We start from the raw sequence: 15,926 nt of genomic DNA on the forward strand, positions 1-15,926 counted from the left end.
TTATGTGGGGAGGAAAAAAAGGCCTTGGTGTTTTTCATTTCTTCATCCTTACTGCTCGGCTAATAATATGGACCACATTTATTTCTTTTTGGTTTAGAAAGCTGTAGCAACTTCGTTCAGACTGCTTTCTCTTACACATGCTGAGATAGATTATACCCAAAATTTAACTTCCAAACATGGCATAATTTTGGGGCAAAGATGCAAGAAGTGTCCCAGCTGAACAAAACTAGAATCAGTCACTGAAAGTTATTTTTAACTCAGAGAGATAACTTGGTTAAAAGGCTTTGTTTGTGCAATCTTGCCAGTAATAAGAAATGGTCTCCAGTGGAGCAAAGAGACTCAATTAGTTCCCCCAATCATATGTCCTAGGTCTAATTGATGTACATATTTCTATCTTGATCCACTCAATAAAGCAAGCTATCCATGTAACTCAATAAAACAAGCTGTAAAAGTAATTACCATCACAGTTCTGTGACACAAATCATCACAATTTTGTTTGAGATAATAGATCAGTTCATCCTAACTGCCTTTCCTTGTTATTTTCTCCTTTGTAAAACCCTCTGAAGAGGGTAAAAAAGTAGAGACTTTTCTGTGCTCATTCTTTTTCCTAAAGTTAATGTCTAGGAACAGTCAGCTTGGAAATGTACCTTTAAGGTTTATGTTAAATTTGCTCAGAAGTGTAAAAATGGATTGAAAGCAGATACAATGGTTTTTGTGGAAAACATGGAGAATGTTCTCAACAGACTGATCAAGTGCCATATTGGTGGATGATCTAACTTGGATAATTCAGTATTTATGTTTATATTATATATATATATATATATATATATATATATATATATATATATATATATATAATATTATAATATATTTATATTATAATATATATAATATATAATATATAATATATAATATATAATATATAATATATAATATAATAAAATATAATATAATAAAATATATATCATATATTATATAATATATATTATTATATAATATTATATAATTATAATAATATATACTAATATTATATAATGTTATATATTATTATATAATAGATGATATATAATAATATTATATATTATATATAATACTTATAAATATTTATAAATATTATATATATGTTTATATTATAATTTTGCAGACCTAATCCTTACCCTTAAACCATTGCTGCTGCACATAATATTATTCAGATCTTGTAGCAATCTGAGTCAGCTTCTTCTCTTGTTTCCTACTTAAACTTCTCAGGAGGAGGATAAATCATTTTAATCATTCAAATATTTTGGCAAGTCATTTAGAGGTCTCCTAGAGTTCATTCTCCTGGAGGTTTTCTCTGCCATTTTTTGTTCTAGCAGTTTTACAACTAACAACCAAGTTAAATTTTTTAAAGCATGACAAGATATGTGCAAAAATATTATAAACCAACCCAAAAAACCACCAAAATGAAACAGTTTTGCATGTAACTATTTTGTGATGTCCTAATTACTCTTTATTGTTTATTTTGTTTGTCTGCCAGGTTTGTTGTTTTCATTCCTGTAACCTGTCATACAAAATATAATAGATATTTGTGTTTGAGTAGAAACAAAATAACATGGACTTAATTCTTTTTCTTTTTAACATCAAAGTTATTTCTGAAAACAAACAGATTTTTTTTATATTTACAACCTCAGCAGTCCAGACACAAGATGAATGAAACCTAACACAATTTAGCTTTGGGAACACTTAGGAAAATATTGTTTAACAACCATTGGTTACATAATGTTATTTATCTTTGGGCTAATTCATTTATTTGTTTAGTATTTATGACAAATTCACCCAAAAGTAAACTTGAGTTAATGTTTTCAGTTGGTTTAATGTCAGTTTCATTCATGTGAGAGTAATACTAAATTGCTATTTTAATTTTTTGTACATGTGCATACTAAATCCTTCTAAAATCAAAAACCCTAATTTCCCAAATTAGCTAGCATGAAAATGGTAGTGTTTGTTCTTTCTACTTAGCAAAAATATCCAAATCCTAATAAACTGATACACTATGAGTTTTATTGCCATGATCCTTAATTTTAAAAAAATCATTTCTCTATGTCACTGTTAAATCAGCTTTTCTTATCAGTAAAGCTTTTACATTCTGCCTCTCAAACCAAAGTACTTTCTTATTTATAGCATTTTCTCAAAAACAAAAAAGGAAGCATTAATATTTGCTTTTTCTTACTCAGGAGTCACCATCCAAGTCCTGTCCACAGTCCCTGTGATGTTCAGCTACTGGGTAAGTTCCAACTAAGATATTTCATAATTCATATGTAGCAACATTTTTAAAATACAAAAGCATCTTCCTACAAATTGAAGTAGTCACTAGAACTGTTCTGCTGTGAAAATGAAAAGGCAAAAAAGGAGTGCAGGTATGAGAAGGTGTCTGCAGGATGTCCTGGCAAAGCTCCACACCCAGGGAGAAAAGATAAAACAACTGAATTCTTTATGGGGGCAGCTGGAAATGGAGAGAAAAAATATATCCAACATGAATCCATGGTTAGCAGGCAGACATGTATGTACACATTCCATGAAAGGTAGACATCAATCAGTACTTTCTCAAGGAAAAAAAAAGACATAAAGGATGCAATTGTGGCCTTGTCCCACCTTCTTTTAAATGTGGCAGGGGACTCATTAACCTAGAATGTTTTGAATCTCAAAATTCAGGAGGAAATTTAAGTTCCTATGTTCCCCACGTGGTGATCTTGAATGCTTCAAAGAAATAAGACAGACTGAGGAGATAAATCACAGCAAAATGCTGTTCTAAATGTGTTTTGGATGTGACTATTTAGCAATGTGTACAGGTCAAGATGCCTACATGTAAATGTATTTGTGCATTTAGTATTATTGTGATAAGCCCATTGATTTTTATCATTTCTATTTAGTAACTTCTCTTCAAAATTTTATTCTGGTATCTAAGGGAATGTTTTCCATTAAATATGTATTGGGAGAAAAAATCTAGAGTTTGATTGCATGGATATTGCACTTCCATATTAGAATTATGGATGTTATCTCCTTCTAAATGTTAGAGAAGTTTGCTCAAGCTTCCTCTGTAGAATTCACATGTTCCAGCATCTCCCATTTCTTATTTTTATTTCTTCAGCTCCAGTAATAGGAGAGTAAATATTCATTGCTATGTATAAAAATTATATACTGAGGTTTTTGCATGGGGATAAACAAAACCAGGGGACTGCTTTACACAAAAGACCAGGTACTTAAGTACATCAGCAACCTGGGTTTTATTGCACTCATCCTGAGCAGTAAAGGCAACAGCAGTTGATAAAATATTCAAGAGAAAAAGCAGAACTGTACCCAGAGGTTTTAAAGCAAGGCAGAATTTAGCTCTATTTTCCACCTATTCAGAACTGTAAAGCAAATTTGGGTTCAAACCCTACCAGTTGTTTGCAATGACATTTATCCAATAACTTCCAAAGGTGATAACATTTGAGAACTATATTTAAATGTACTCTTCTGCTTCATATCTTACCAGGCCAAACCTCAGGATACTTTAGATCTCGCCCAGATGTTAAACAATGACTTAGCTGCCACAGTAAAGAAGTACCCCAAGAGGTTTATTGGGCTGGGCACGTTACCTCTGCAGGCTCCAGAGCTGGCTGTGAGGGAAATGCAGCGCTGTGTGAATGAACTTGGGTTTCCTGGAGTGCAGATTGGATCTCATGTCAATGACTGGGACCTGAATGCCCCTGAGCTCTATGATGTTTATGCTGTGAGTAGCTCTTGCTTTCCTTCTTTGGGGGAATTCTGTGATATGGAAATCTGTCTAAAAATATTTTGGAGGATTGAGTCATCATTTCAGCCTTCTAATCTGCTTAGTGATCAGAGAGACTCAGCTTTAGTTGTAAATGATAATTCTTTATAGAATATAATGGCAATGATACCACATATTCTGAAATATATTTTATAAGAATGAATAACAGATTTTGTTTTATTATACTAGCTCTCACTGTAGATCTGCCTTCTTGATTTGTGAGGATAAGTGCAATATCATATAAAGTCTTTCTGCATTGTTTGCATTTGAGTTCAAGTTACTGTTTCCAATCCTATTGAAATAACTGATAAACTTCCCTGAGTTATCAGAGATACCTATAGCACCAAAGTACCACACAGAACTATGTCAACAGGACCAAAATTCCCAAACTGAATGTATTGATTATCAAATGAATTAATAGATAGCATTTCTTAAATAGCCTGAGGTCCAGATGAGGTGGTCATTTGTCTAAATTAGGGGTTTAATCAATGTCCATTCTGAATCTGTTTCTCGAGTTATTAGAGCTGTCAGCCTGGAATTGATTCACAGAGGTTCTTTTGTAGGATGCTCGATTTATTCAGAAACTCTGTTGGCACAGAACCTGAACTGCTTGTTTGTATGGCCATATACAGTCAGATATCAACATCTGCTCTTGGAAATGCCCACATTTATGGAATCACAGCATGGCTGAGGTTGGGAGAGGCCTCTGGGGGCCACCTGGACCAACCCCCTGCTCAAGCAGGGCCACCTACAGCCAGATCCCAGAACCATGCCCAGGTGGCTTTTAAAAATCTCCAAGCATGGAAACTCCACAATCCCTCTGGGCAACCTGAAATTTCCTGATCGCCCCTGAAGCTTTTCTCCTAGGGGACAAACAGTCCCAGTTCTCTCAGCATTTCCTCACAGGAGAGATGCTCAGTCCCTCCATCATCTTGGTGCTCTCTCCAGTAACTCCATGTCTCTGCTACTGAGATCCCTCTCTTCTTCTGGGATCTCTCTCTTAAACTGTACATCCTTCAGCTTGTGTTTCACACATGTAGGAAGTAACCCCTTTCATTTTTAGAAACATCTCTGGATAATACAGATTATGACATTAAGCCATATTGGATAATGAACTTTGCCAAACTACCAGGCCAGTTATTGAATTGCTATTTTTAGTTTACAAATGTAGATGGCAATTATTCTCCACGATCCAAAAGTTGCAGCTTTTATTTATGCATGTATGGGTAAATAAACCCAAATTTTTCAAATGTGTGACAATCTCCTTAGCAACAAGAGCATGTCCAGAAATACATCTGAAAAAACGAAGCTGTTAAATCCTGGTTAAGCATATGAATGACTCTGATGACTGTGTATTTAAATTTAAGCACACAGTTAAATTACAGTCAGAGTCAGCATCCAACACTAGTCTTCTGTTTGCCTTTCCAAAGATGTCAGTAGTTTTGGAAGAATTACTGTACTTGGGTAGAGATGTATTATTGATCAGAATACAGCCAGATTTTGAACTCTTAGGAAGAATTAGGAATAATTTAACATTTTTTTAAGCTAGGTATAGGGGACAAATGTAGTGCAACTCAATGAAAATTTCTGAATGCAGCTGGAACAATTCTGCAAAACCATCTCAAATGATTCTATAAGACAATGTGGGAATTCATTCTCATATGTGTAATGAAACCAAAAGAATGTTTGCTTGAACTGATTTTATATTACAGGATGGCTGAAAAACATAGCTGGAAAAGCATTTTTGTACTGCATTATTCTGAGAAACACTTGGTTCACTAAAGAGATGTCATCATCTATGCTTCCATCCTGTAGTCACAGGAAGAGTGTGAAACTGAGTGAGGACTTCAGAGTATGGCCCAGAGGAGTAAATACAGCCAACTATTGCTTGTAGTTCTTACTTGTGGGCCTATTTTCATTACTAGTACTACTGCTCAGTACTACTGCAGGTCATTGAAAAGGATGACTAAGATCTAAGATGCGTTTTGCTATGATTAATCAAGATTCAGACTTTTTCTTTTTGCTGCAGGCTGCTGAGAAATTAAATTGCTGTCTCTTTGTGCATCCCTGGGACATGCAGATAGATGGGAGGATGTCCAAATATTGGTTTCCCTGGCTAATAGGTAAGTGTATATTTACTTTGCTTAACCTACATTTATGAACTGGATTATGTCCAGGAGATTGCTGCCAAGTACAAGTACAGAGAAAATTACATCATTTTTCTGTCAAAGTTTCTTTTTTTTTAAATCTAGTATTATGATTAAGTCTGTTGTGTAAACTCAGCAGTCATTTGTTTCTAACCTTATTTAGCTTTTCTTTTAAATACTTAGAATTAAAATTATTCAGACTAGCAACAGAATATAGTCATCTCTTTTGCCCTAAATACAAAGAGCAGATAACAAGGAAGAAGTGAATCATCTCAGAAATTAGCTCCTCAAAAATAACAGGAGTAAATGAAGGAGTAAGCAAAACCAAACATTTTTTTCTATAATTTCTTGAGTTATTTCTTAGAAACATGTTGATCAGAGAGGAAATAAATCTAACTTTACATCTGCTGTAGTTGAAACAACATGTACTTTGAAAGCTCTCAGTAGGTCTGGGATATTATCTAGTTTCCATTTTTTCCCTGTTTGATAGGTAAATCATAACACTGAATAACAGGAGCAGGGTTATTCTGCTACCCAGACATGTTTAGACCTGATTCTACTCTCATGCATTTTGTTTTGTGTTGGGGTTTTTTTTTTTTTTTTTTTGCATGGTTTTGCACTGCCACCAGTTCTGGAAAACATACACAACATATATATTTAATACACATTTTGCTTGGAAAGTCTTGCTGTCCCAATCACCAATGCATTATCTTGAAAAAATATCAGTTAGTCTTAATCAGATCAGACATGAAAATGCAGATTTAAGGAGAAAATAAAATTATTGCATTTACTTAACAAAATGAAAATAGAATATTTTCTTACTAAGCCTAATAATGCTTTGCATCTGAGCATATGGTAAAACATTAATAAAAATAACCTTTCCAGATGCATAGCTGTTGTTTTCCCCATAAATATGGGGAACTCAGTTCCTGATTTCAAGCTGCATATCTGAAGCTGGGTGTTTAAAATGGCATGATACTCTAAATACATTGGGTGTGATCGGAAGCTGAGGCCTGCTGTAGGAACCTAAATTCCCATTCTCTTCCTAAGCAGGCATCCAACTCAGCCAGGAGCAAAGAGGTCAGTTCTAAACTGTAGGATCTGGCATCATGTGGTAACCAAACCCCAAATCTGTGCTGGAATATCCATTAACATACCTGCTCCACTTTCCACACAAAAGAAACCCACAGGCAGAGGGGAGAAGACACCCTGGCATATTCCAGACTTGTCTTTGAGCAAGGATAATGGGAATCAGGCCTGTACAGGGTATTTCAGGACATACCCAACCTGTCTATATACCCATCTGTCCCACTGGTATGGAGTAAAAGCTGGACTTAGAATTCAGATCACCTCCACTTCCAGGCCTGTGTCTTCATGTCAGTTAATTAGAGTTTAACTCTGTGTCCTTCCAGTGGAAATAATGCATGACCTTTGCTAGCTGTCCTGCAACTATTACTTTTTCAGTTGGCTCAAGGCTAATGGAAAAAAATTAAAACAACATTTAAAAATCAAATAGGAAGTTTAAAAAGTAAAGCTTGCACAATTAAGATGTTTTTCTTCTTAGGCATGCCAACAGAAACAACCATGGCCATTTGCTCCATGATTATGGGAGGAATTTTTGAAAAATTCCCTAAGCTGAAAGTTTGCTTTGCACATGGAGGTGAGTAGTGTACCATGTGAAACTCCTGCTCTTTGGCTGAGCATGGTACAGTTGTATTTTCTGTGTCTCAGCTAATGGGGTCACCACGTGAAGCCTGCCACCAGCTGAGCACTGTCACCCCAAAGAAGACAGTCTGACAGATCAGCTGCTTTTATGAACACTCTCTAGCTTTTATGAACCCTCTCTAGCCTGCAAGGCTTGAACTGGTACAACAGTTAAGGGAAAACAAAAAGGAAGGGCAGGCAGCAGGTGGTTTAAGGAAAGGGACAAGGAAGCAGCAGGGGGAATTTGGGCATCACAGTAGTGAAGAAGTGAGAAAAATAGAGACAGAAGCTAATGAAGGTAAAGGAATAAAAAACCACTAGTGCAAAGCATTTTCTTTCTAAAGAGCTGCCAGAAAACTAATGGATCTTTGGTGATAAGGTGGCTTTTTTCCCCTCTTAGATATTTTCAGCTTTTTAAAAGTTATTAACAATTCCTTCTTGCAGGTGGAGCTTTTCCATACACAGTGGGTCGAATCTCCCATGGCTTCAACGTGCGCCCTGATTTGTGTGCCATGGATAATAAGGTGGATCCCAGAAAATACCTTGGCTCATTTTACACAGACTCTCTTGTCCACGACCGTGGGGCACTAAGGCTGCTAACAAGTGTAGTAGGAGAGGTGAGTTTTAGTGCTTCCAGAAGTGGGTGAGTCATTCTTCAGTTAATTTTCCAGGAAATAGCAAGAGAAGAAGAGAAGAAGAAAGAAGGAAGAAGACAGTGTCACCCAGTGAAATAAATTGATGGGCTTCTGCCATGTTGATAATGCTTTTACCATATGGATTCATTGAAATGGTGGGTTTAATTCAGGAAATCATGCACTGTCAGCTTTAGTTCCATCCTTCTCTGAGCTTATTCAGGATGGGACTTCAAGCAAAGAGTGCTTCAGTCTGAAGCCTGGTTTTTCAAATGGCTTAATTTTCAAATTCTAGTGCATGCTTGAAGAAATCAAATCATATTTCCACTTGGAAAGTTAGACAGAAAAAAATCAGTAATAAAGAAAGCTTTTGTGGGTATCTCAGAGAGACAATTAAACATTATGGGTTTGCAGAAGTATTTTAGATGTTTGTAAAGAAATCTTTGTAGTTTAGCAAACTGTGGTGTTTGTGAGGTCCCCAGGATGAAGTGAGAGATGAGAATCTGACTCCAAGTTCTCAGAAGGCTGATATATTATATTATATTATATTATATTATATTATATTATATTATATTATATTATATTATATTATATTATATTATATTATATTATATCTATATGAAAGAAAGAGAAAGGATACATCAGAAAGCTTATCAAGAATGATAATGAAAGCTCATGACTGACTCCTCGGAGTCTGACACAGCTGATGGTGATTGGTCATTAATTAAAAACAATTAACATGTTTGGATAAACAATCTCCAGACCACATTCCAGAGCAGCAAAACATGGAGAAGCTGAAGCTTCCCAGCTTCCCAGGAGAAGAAATCCTGGTGAGGGATTTTCCAGAAAATATCATGGTGACAGCAAGCCATTTAAATGAGGTACAGCATGGGACAGAAAAACCCTAACACATTCAAATAATCCCTTCTCATTTAGTAAATGCCCAGGAAGGGATTGAAGATGGCATCCCTCATGCCAGCTTCCAGTGGATCACCACAAACCAACAAGACACCTGTCTTTGTGCCTTGATCTCTGCACCTCACAGTGTCTGCAGCCAGAGGCAGGTACCTCCCAGATGTCAAATCAGAAGTGCAGGCTCTGACAGGGATTTTCTTCTCTCAACAGCTGCAGTCCTTTTGCCTGTACATCAGTGTCTAGACTCACATGGTGTGGGGCTGTTGCTGTCATCAGGGCCTCCTGTATGCCCAAAGTTCACAAACACCACTCAGCTTATTGGGGTTTTTCTCCTACAAAAAAGAATCTGTTGATTTCCCATTTCTATTAGTCTGAGCAGGTTACTGCAATAAATCTGCTCTAGAACTGGTACAGGAGTGACTTGCCTAGGCCAGACAGAAATAGCAATGCAGAGCTATTGCTTTCTTTACTGTGGTACTCTGAGCTCAGGTATCACACTTGAAAATCTGTGGATTTTCAGTTCATGCTGCACCTGAAGTCTGTAGCTTTGGGACTGGAGTTCTGCCTGCAGCTCCCCTGCAGGACTTGTGCCTTTTAGGAGAACTTTGCATTTGAAGATTTATGGAAAATCAACCATGTGGCAGCACAACTACAGCTTGAAACAATAGTATGGAAACTTCTGTGATGTGTATGTTTGTACAATACAGTAACACTGCAGCTCTAAGGAGTGGAGACAACATCTTTTTGGTTAAACCACCCTAAACCAAAAATAGATTTATGGAAGGAGCCCCTATTTCCATTAGAAACAAATAAGATAAAACCCAGGTCAATTTACTCAAAAAAGATCTGGAATAAGCTGTTAGTAGTGGAAAGTTCTGATAATATCAGTGGGTATTAACTCAGGTGTCATTTGCCATCTCTGTGCCAGGGATTAATTTTAGGCACCAGATGGTTTACAAATAAAGTACCAGGGCTCCCACCCAATACTGATTTCTTTTCATTTCTGTTGCCAGCCTCTAAATAGCAAACAAATCATAGTCCATAGCCAGTAGTTTTTGATATGCATTATCTTTTGAATAACTGTAGCTTAAAGCAAGTGGCTTTAAGGTGTTTTTTTACAATAGATTTTAAAATTTTACTGTGTGTGATGTGCTTGTCATTCTACAAGACACCCAAAGGCTTATGGAGTAACAGCTCAACACTTGCCTCTGTTACCTCCTTTTCTGAGAAATCTCCCCAAATCCAGACCATGTTCATTCTAACTATATTTTCTTTGTACATGCAGTTCTAGTACATAAGGATGAGTCTAGCTCTTGAATTTTAAATTGCCAGTGCAAGGAGAAAAGATCACTCACTTGTTTTCTTTTACCCATTTTAAAACGTTGGGAGACATGTTTTGCCATTGTCAGAAAGACCTTGGTAAATTAGGAGCTGTGTGACTCAGGCTGGCTGAGACCAGAGATTCTTTTTGTGATCTGAATCTGTTAAGCTGAATTGTAGATGTCAAGAGCAAAGCAGGAGGGAAAGCACAAGATGCTGAATCCATTGCTGAAGAATTGAAGTTTTTTTCTGTCTGAACTTTTGTAGCATACAAGTCTTGGGGCACTTCTGCTTCAAAGTCAGAAGTTTTGCATCTCAAAGCTGCTCTAAACTATTGCTGCTGTGGGAAAGCTGCTGTCTTTGCACCACACTTTAATTTCTCTACTTTCCATTCTAAGAAGCTACACATGGACTCTGGTCCTCAAATGTGATTAGTCTTTGCAACTGAAATTTTGAGGAGAGAGAGATTATGGATTGTAAATTGATAATCTAAAAGGCACTCAGCATTAGCCTCTCTGGTGTCTTATTCATTTTGTCAACAGACTATTAAAATTCATAGTCTTAACACAATAAATTTGGCTACCGTAGTACACAGGATATTGGTGTCTTCTTTAATTCTCCTCTGAGTACTTTCAGTTCAAACAATGTGACATCAGGTGCAATCCCAGGGCTGAAAAGTCATGAGTCAGATACCAAAAACGTTTTTTACACTCAGGAGAACTTTCTCTTTTCAATTGCCTAAGGCATCTTATCCTTGAAAACAAAAACATTCACATCACGATTTCAAACTTTACTTTATAACCATGAAGATTAAAAAGTTCCCTCTTTTTCTAAGGAAAGTTGACATTCTCACATAACACCCATGAGCCAAATGCTTAAAGAAACACCAAATATCTCAGCGCTTTCAGTGCAGACATGTGTTGGCAGAGTAACACATATAAGATTAATAAATGCTGGGCTAAAAACAATGTGATGGAGTCTTGAGGCTGACACTGTAACTTTGTGAGCTGCAGGTTTGAAATAGGCCAGGTCTCCAGAGAACAGCTCAGAGCTGTGCAGGAAGGGCTCAGTGTGAGGGAAGATGTGCTTGGACGTGGCTTTGGGTCCCTGGGGAACAGCCACTGCCTGACACCAGCGCCTGGCGTGCTGGCCTTGAGCTGATCCGAGTTAAAATCCACTGACAGCTGTGATGAGTCGTGTCCATTTAGTCTCATCCCTTCTTAGTTTGGGGTGCAGGTTAATTGGGGATGGAAGCAGAAACACACACTCCTGAGAAAGAGTTTTGTAAGAGTGCAGAATCGCTGCAGTCCTTCGCTCCCCCCGTGGCGAGGTAGCGTGAGGTGAATCCAAATAAACACAAAATCCCCAGCGTTGCTGGCTATAAAAAGTGAAGAACTGGGTTGACATGGGATTAAATGATTCAGTGCATCTCTGCAAAAACTTCCCCATGGTGATTCCCCCAGAGCCATCATCCAAAGGCAAAGCATTCTCTGGCCAGAAGTTGGAGCTGAACTGACTACAGCGTTCTGGGCATTTTTTCAGGTGCATCATAGCAGTAGGAAAGAAGGCAAAATTCAAGGCAAATACAATTTTTCCTTATGTAAGAGGATGAAGTCATGTTTAAAGCTTTCTGAGACTCATTTTCAGATTTAGGTCCTTATTACTGTGAAAAAAGTTGTGCTGAGTAGCAGGGTCCAATGAGGTTAATCATTAGCCCCATGTACCTCTCTAATAGGAGAGATGTGCTAATTAAGGAAATGACCTCCAAGTCTTCTAGGGAAAATTGACTTTGTTGATATGGTTTGGGATAATATAACAGTACCTCCCTTATGCTAGGAGCATTATTCATCTGCAGAAGTTTCCCAGCACTCCTCTGAAGCTGGATGCTAAAGACAGGTATTGCAACCCCCATTTTATAGATGGGTACAAAACTGAAGCTCAAAGGGTACAAATGAACAGCCCAAGATCACTGGGAGCACAGCCAGAAATCTGCTTCTAAATTTTTCTTACTGATTTACAGCTCTTAATTTTACTGCTAATGAATAGATCCCGTGATTAGCTGTGAAATACTTTCAAACAGTGGGAAAAAATATATCTACATAGAGAGGAAAAGAAAAATATATATTATTGCAGTGAGGATGTGGGATTTAATTCTGGTTTAGTATGTTATGTAGGAGATATAAATAAGAATATACAAACCTTCCTGTCTTACGTGACCTTCCCGAGTAAACAGATGGACAAATTCTATGTTTCCTTTTCTTTTACTTAAAAACCCACTTTCTCATATAAACCTGGTGTGTTTTTAGTTGGGTTTTTTTTTAATCATAAAATACATGACATTCATTTTTCTTATGTGAATAAAGCATCTTGGTATTGAATATTACAAATAAAAGAATATATTTAGGTTCTTCAAAGTACACACATCCAAATCTATTTTGTTTAGTCTATGCTATAGCCTATGCTATAAATCTGTGCTGGATTTATTAGACAGAGGGTATAAATTTTCCTATGTTAATCTGATGCTAATTCTATAATAAATTAGAACACAGGACAGAACATAGGAGAGAACAATAGAATGTGTCTCTTCTGTTGAGATTTTGGGCAAAGATTTCTGTAGGCTCTATCAGAGACTTTTGGGTGACACCTAGTGGAGATTAAAAAAAATTTTTAAAAGCATTTGACAAAAAGAAAAACAAACCATTTCAGAAAATAACTGAATGACATTTTCTTCACCCTATTTCAGTGTTGAACTCTGGTAACAGAGTCAAACATTTTAACAATTCTAATTATGTTTTATTCATCCAAACAATAGACACTCATGCCTCAAGCCTGGGATTTGCATTTTCAACTTTCTGCTTATGAGAATTAAAATACCATACCTTCAGTTAGATACCACAAAAATTATTAATAAATATCCTGCAATTTTTCCAAATAAAACTCATCCAAAAAATTCTTGAGTCATTGCTTTCAAGCTTTGTTCTTTTCTAAGTGGAAGTTATGATCTTCATATTCACTTTCATAATTAATCAGTCCAATATATACATCTAATTTCTTGTACTTCATTATACATTCCAGAAAGCATGTGCTCTATTGTTTAATGTTAATTAAAAAGAAATTAAAAATCTGTAAAAATTAAAATTTATGAGTTTAAAATATAATATTAATGTTACTATAATATTGTACATATTAATATCCATATTATTTAAACTCTATTGTTTAATATTACTGCAAACTGTAAAATTCTTTTTTTTTACCAGGACAAAGTTATTTTGGGGACAGATTACCCTTTTCCACTTGGGGAACTGGAACCTGGAAAATTGATTGATTCAATGGATGATTTTGACTATAAACTGAAGGTATGATTTTTACATTTGAGGGGTTTTCTCTCCTTTTTAAGTCTCTGTATGTGACATGAGATAAAACACTGAAAAATCAGTGTAGTACACTGATTTCTGCAAAGGCTGGAAAAGACCCTTCAGTCTCTTTGCAGCAGTTCCTTTAAAAGCACAAGTAAAAAGCATTTGAGTTAAATATGAACTAAGCACAAACGTGTATGTGTTTTGTTTTAACAGGATAAACTCAAGGCTGGAAATGCTCTGGAATTTTTGGGTCTTAGCAGAAAGCAATTTGAATAATTATGAAGTACTAAAGCAACTAAACTTCTGAAATAATATCCCTGTATTTCTGTTGGCATGTGCAATTGTGCAGATGAAAAATAAAACTGACAATTATCTGACAGTCTCCTGTTATTTCCAAAACAAAAGCAAGAGTACTGGAAAGGAGTATGCACAGGTATTGCCTGAGGATTTAGGCTGTTCTTAAACAATTCTGAAATCCCTGATTTCATAATAAAGGAGAGATTTCACCTTTTGCAGCTATAAGAATCTCTGAATTATAATCAATGCCATGTTATTGGGATTTGATTCCCAGGAAGGAAGAGCTGAGAAAATTATGTACCCACTACATTTCTGTCTTTGTTATGGCAGCCAAACAGAATCTGAAAGAATATTAAAACAGAGTTTAAACAGTGTTGATGCCCAATAAAAGGCAACATTTTCTTTTATCCACTGGTGGAAAATGCAGCCCACAGCACTCAGCTCAGCACTGCAGGTGCACTCGTGCTTTGTCAATGTTGTGACAGGATGGAAAAGGTCTGTGTGGGGACTTTACATATCAGCTGCCACCTACAGCACTGGGAACTTATTCATCAGAAACAATTTGAACAATATGGTTGTAGGTGCAGAAATAATGTATTTGTGTGGGTATTACTTGGTGTGTCACTGTCACTGTCACAATAAATACTGGTGTTTGGCAACAGTACGGGTTAATGTTCTATTCCTTACAAAATGCTTCCTAAAAGTAAGGCTGAAAAGTTTAAATGTTGAAGTGCTAATGCTCTCCTTAGCTTGAGTCCTGCTATGGGAATGGAAAGGTGGTTTGCTTTATAGACTATTGATTGAAACAGGTTTTCATTATTATCCAGTGAGGCATCCTCCTCTCAGGAGAATTGTGTACCAGTCAGAAAAACGTGGATTAGCACTTACAGTCTTTGTTCTTGTGGGAACATGGGCTGGCTGCATGTGGTGCCACCATTCCTCTGCTCAGTCTTGGAACATTCCAGGCAAAACAGTATTAGACAGAAGTTGTTTTTAGTTCTGGCCATAGCCTTCACAGGCTGAACCTGAAGGATGCTGAACATCAGCAGTTCTGCTGATCCCAGCCTCTGTTGGACAACAAAGAACACTCTGTCCTTCTTTACAGTGCCCAACCCACTCCCAAAGAAAAAAAAACTGGTTTGTGAAGTAGTTGGAGCTTAATTAGTCAGCAGCTCAGAGATTTAGAATATCAATTCTTTATGTAAGAGGAAAAGAAGAGACAGAAAATAGCTTTAAGAACATTATTGTCCTCAGGTTTGCAAGACTTCTGTTGACCTTTTTTATTTAAATATCCACATGCAGGCATTGAGTTTTCAGCACGTATGATTTTTCAACCAGATTGTTTTAATTAAATTTCAAAGTCAAAAGACAATTTCATTCTCATATTTCGCTTCAGTATACATGATTCTCACAGATGTTTAAATGGATTTAAGAGGAAAATACATTGTGATTCCTCCAATATATTTTAATTGGATTAATTCTTCAATTTTTTATGAATGAAACCAGTTAATGAAAATGCAATGTCACATCTTTGGGGACCAAGGTCTGGAACCTCTCCAATAGCAAGAACTGTATTTAATTACTTTAACCTGTGACTAAATGGGTGATTGCAGTATCCTGCATGGGAGTTAATTAATGTGCATACCCTGCATAAATCATATTCATTATGCACTGTCATTATTTAATGATATTCTACCTATTCTTGCTATGTTACGATTTTTAAGACAGGGATATATATATATAATCTTCCCTTCATCTT

At 36.3% G+C, this 15,926-nt stretch overlaps 1 protein-coding gene across 3 annotated transcripts in view; it reads left to right on the top strand.

Annotated features, from left to right (window-relative positions):
- The window catches only part of ACMSD (aminocarboxymuconate semialdehyde decarboxylase), a 39,369-nt gene extending 25,125 nt beyond the window's left edge, over nt 1-14,244 (top strand). For all 3 annotated transcript variants that reach the window (XM_054636363.2, XM_054636364.2, XM_054636365.2), the window contains 7 exons: nt 2,214-2,263; nt 3,515-3,751; nt 5,823-5,916; nt 7,505-7,600; nt 8,089-8,261; nt 13,769-13,867; nt 14,084-14,244. In XM_054636363.2, coding sequence (XP_054492338.2) covers nt 2,214-2,263; nt 3,515-3,751; nt 5,823-5,916; nt 7,505-7,600; nt 8,089-8,261; nt 13,769-13,867; nt 14,084-14,146 — 812 coding nt within the window. In that variant the 3' untranslated portion in view covers nt 14,147-14,244. The remainder of the gene's footprint in view (nt 1-2,213; nt 2,264-3,514; nt 3,752-5,822; nt 5,917-7,504; nt 7,601-8,088; nt 8,262-13,768; nt 13,868-14,083) is intronic.
- Nucleotides 14,245-15,926: the final 1,682 nt, after the last annotated feature.

Source organism: Agelaius phoeniceus, chromosome 7 (assembly GCF_051311805.1).
Source record: "Agelaius phoeniceus isolate bAgePho1 chromosome 7, bAgePho1.hap1, whole genome shotgun sequence".
NCBI lineage: Eukaryota > Metazoa > Chordata > Aves > Passeriformes > Icteridae > Agelaius > Agelaius phoeniceus.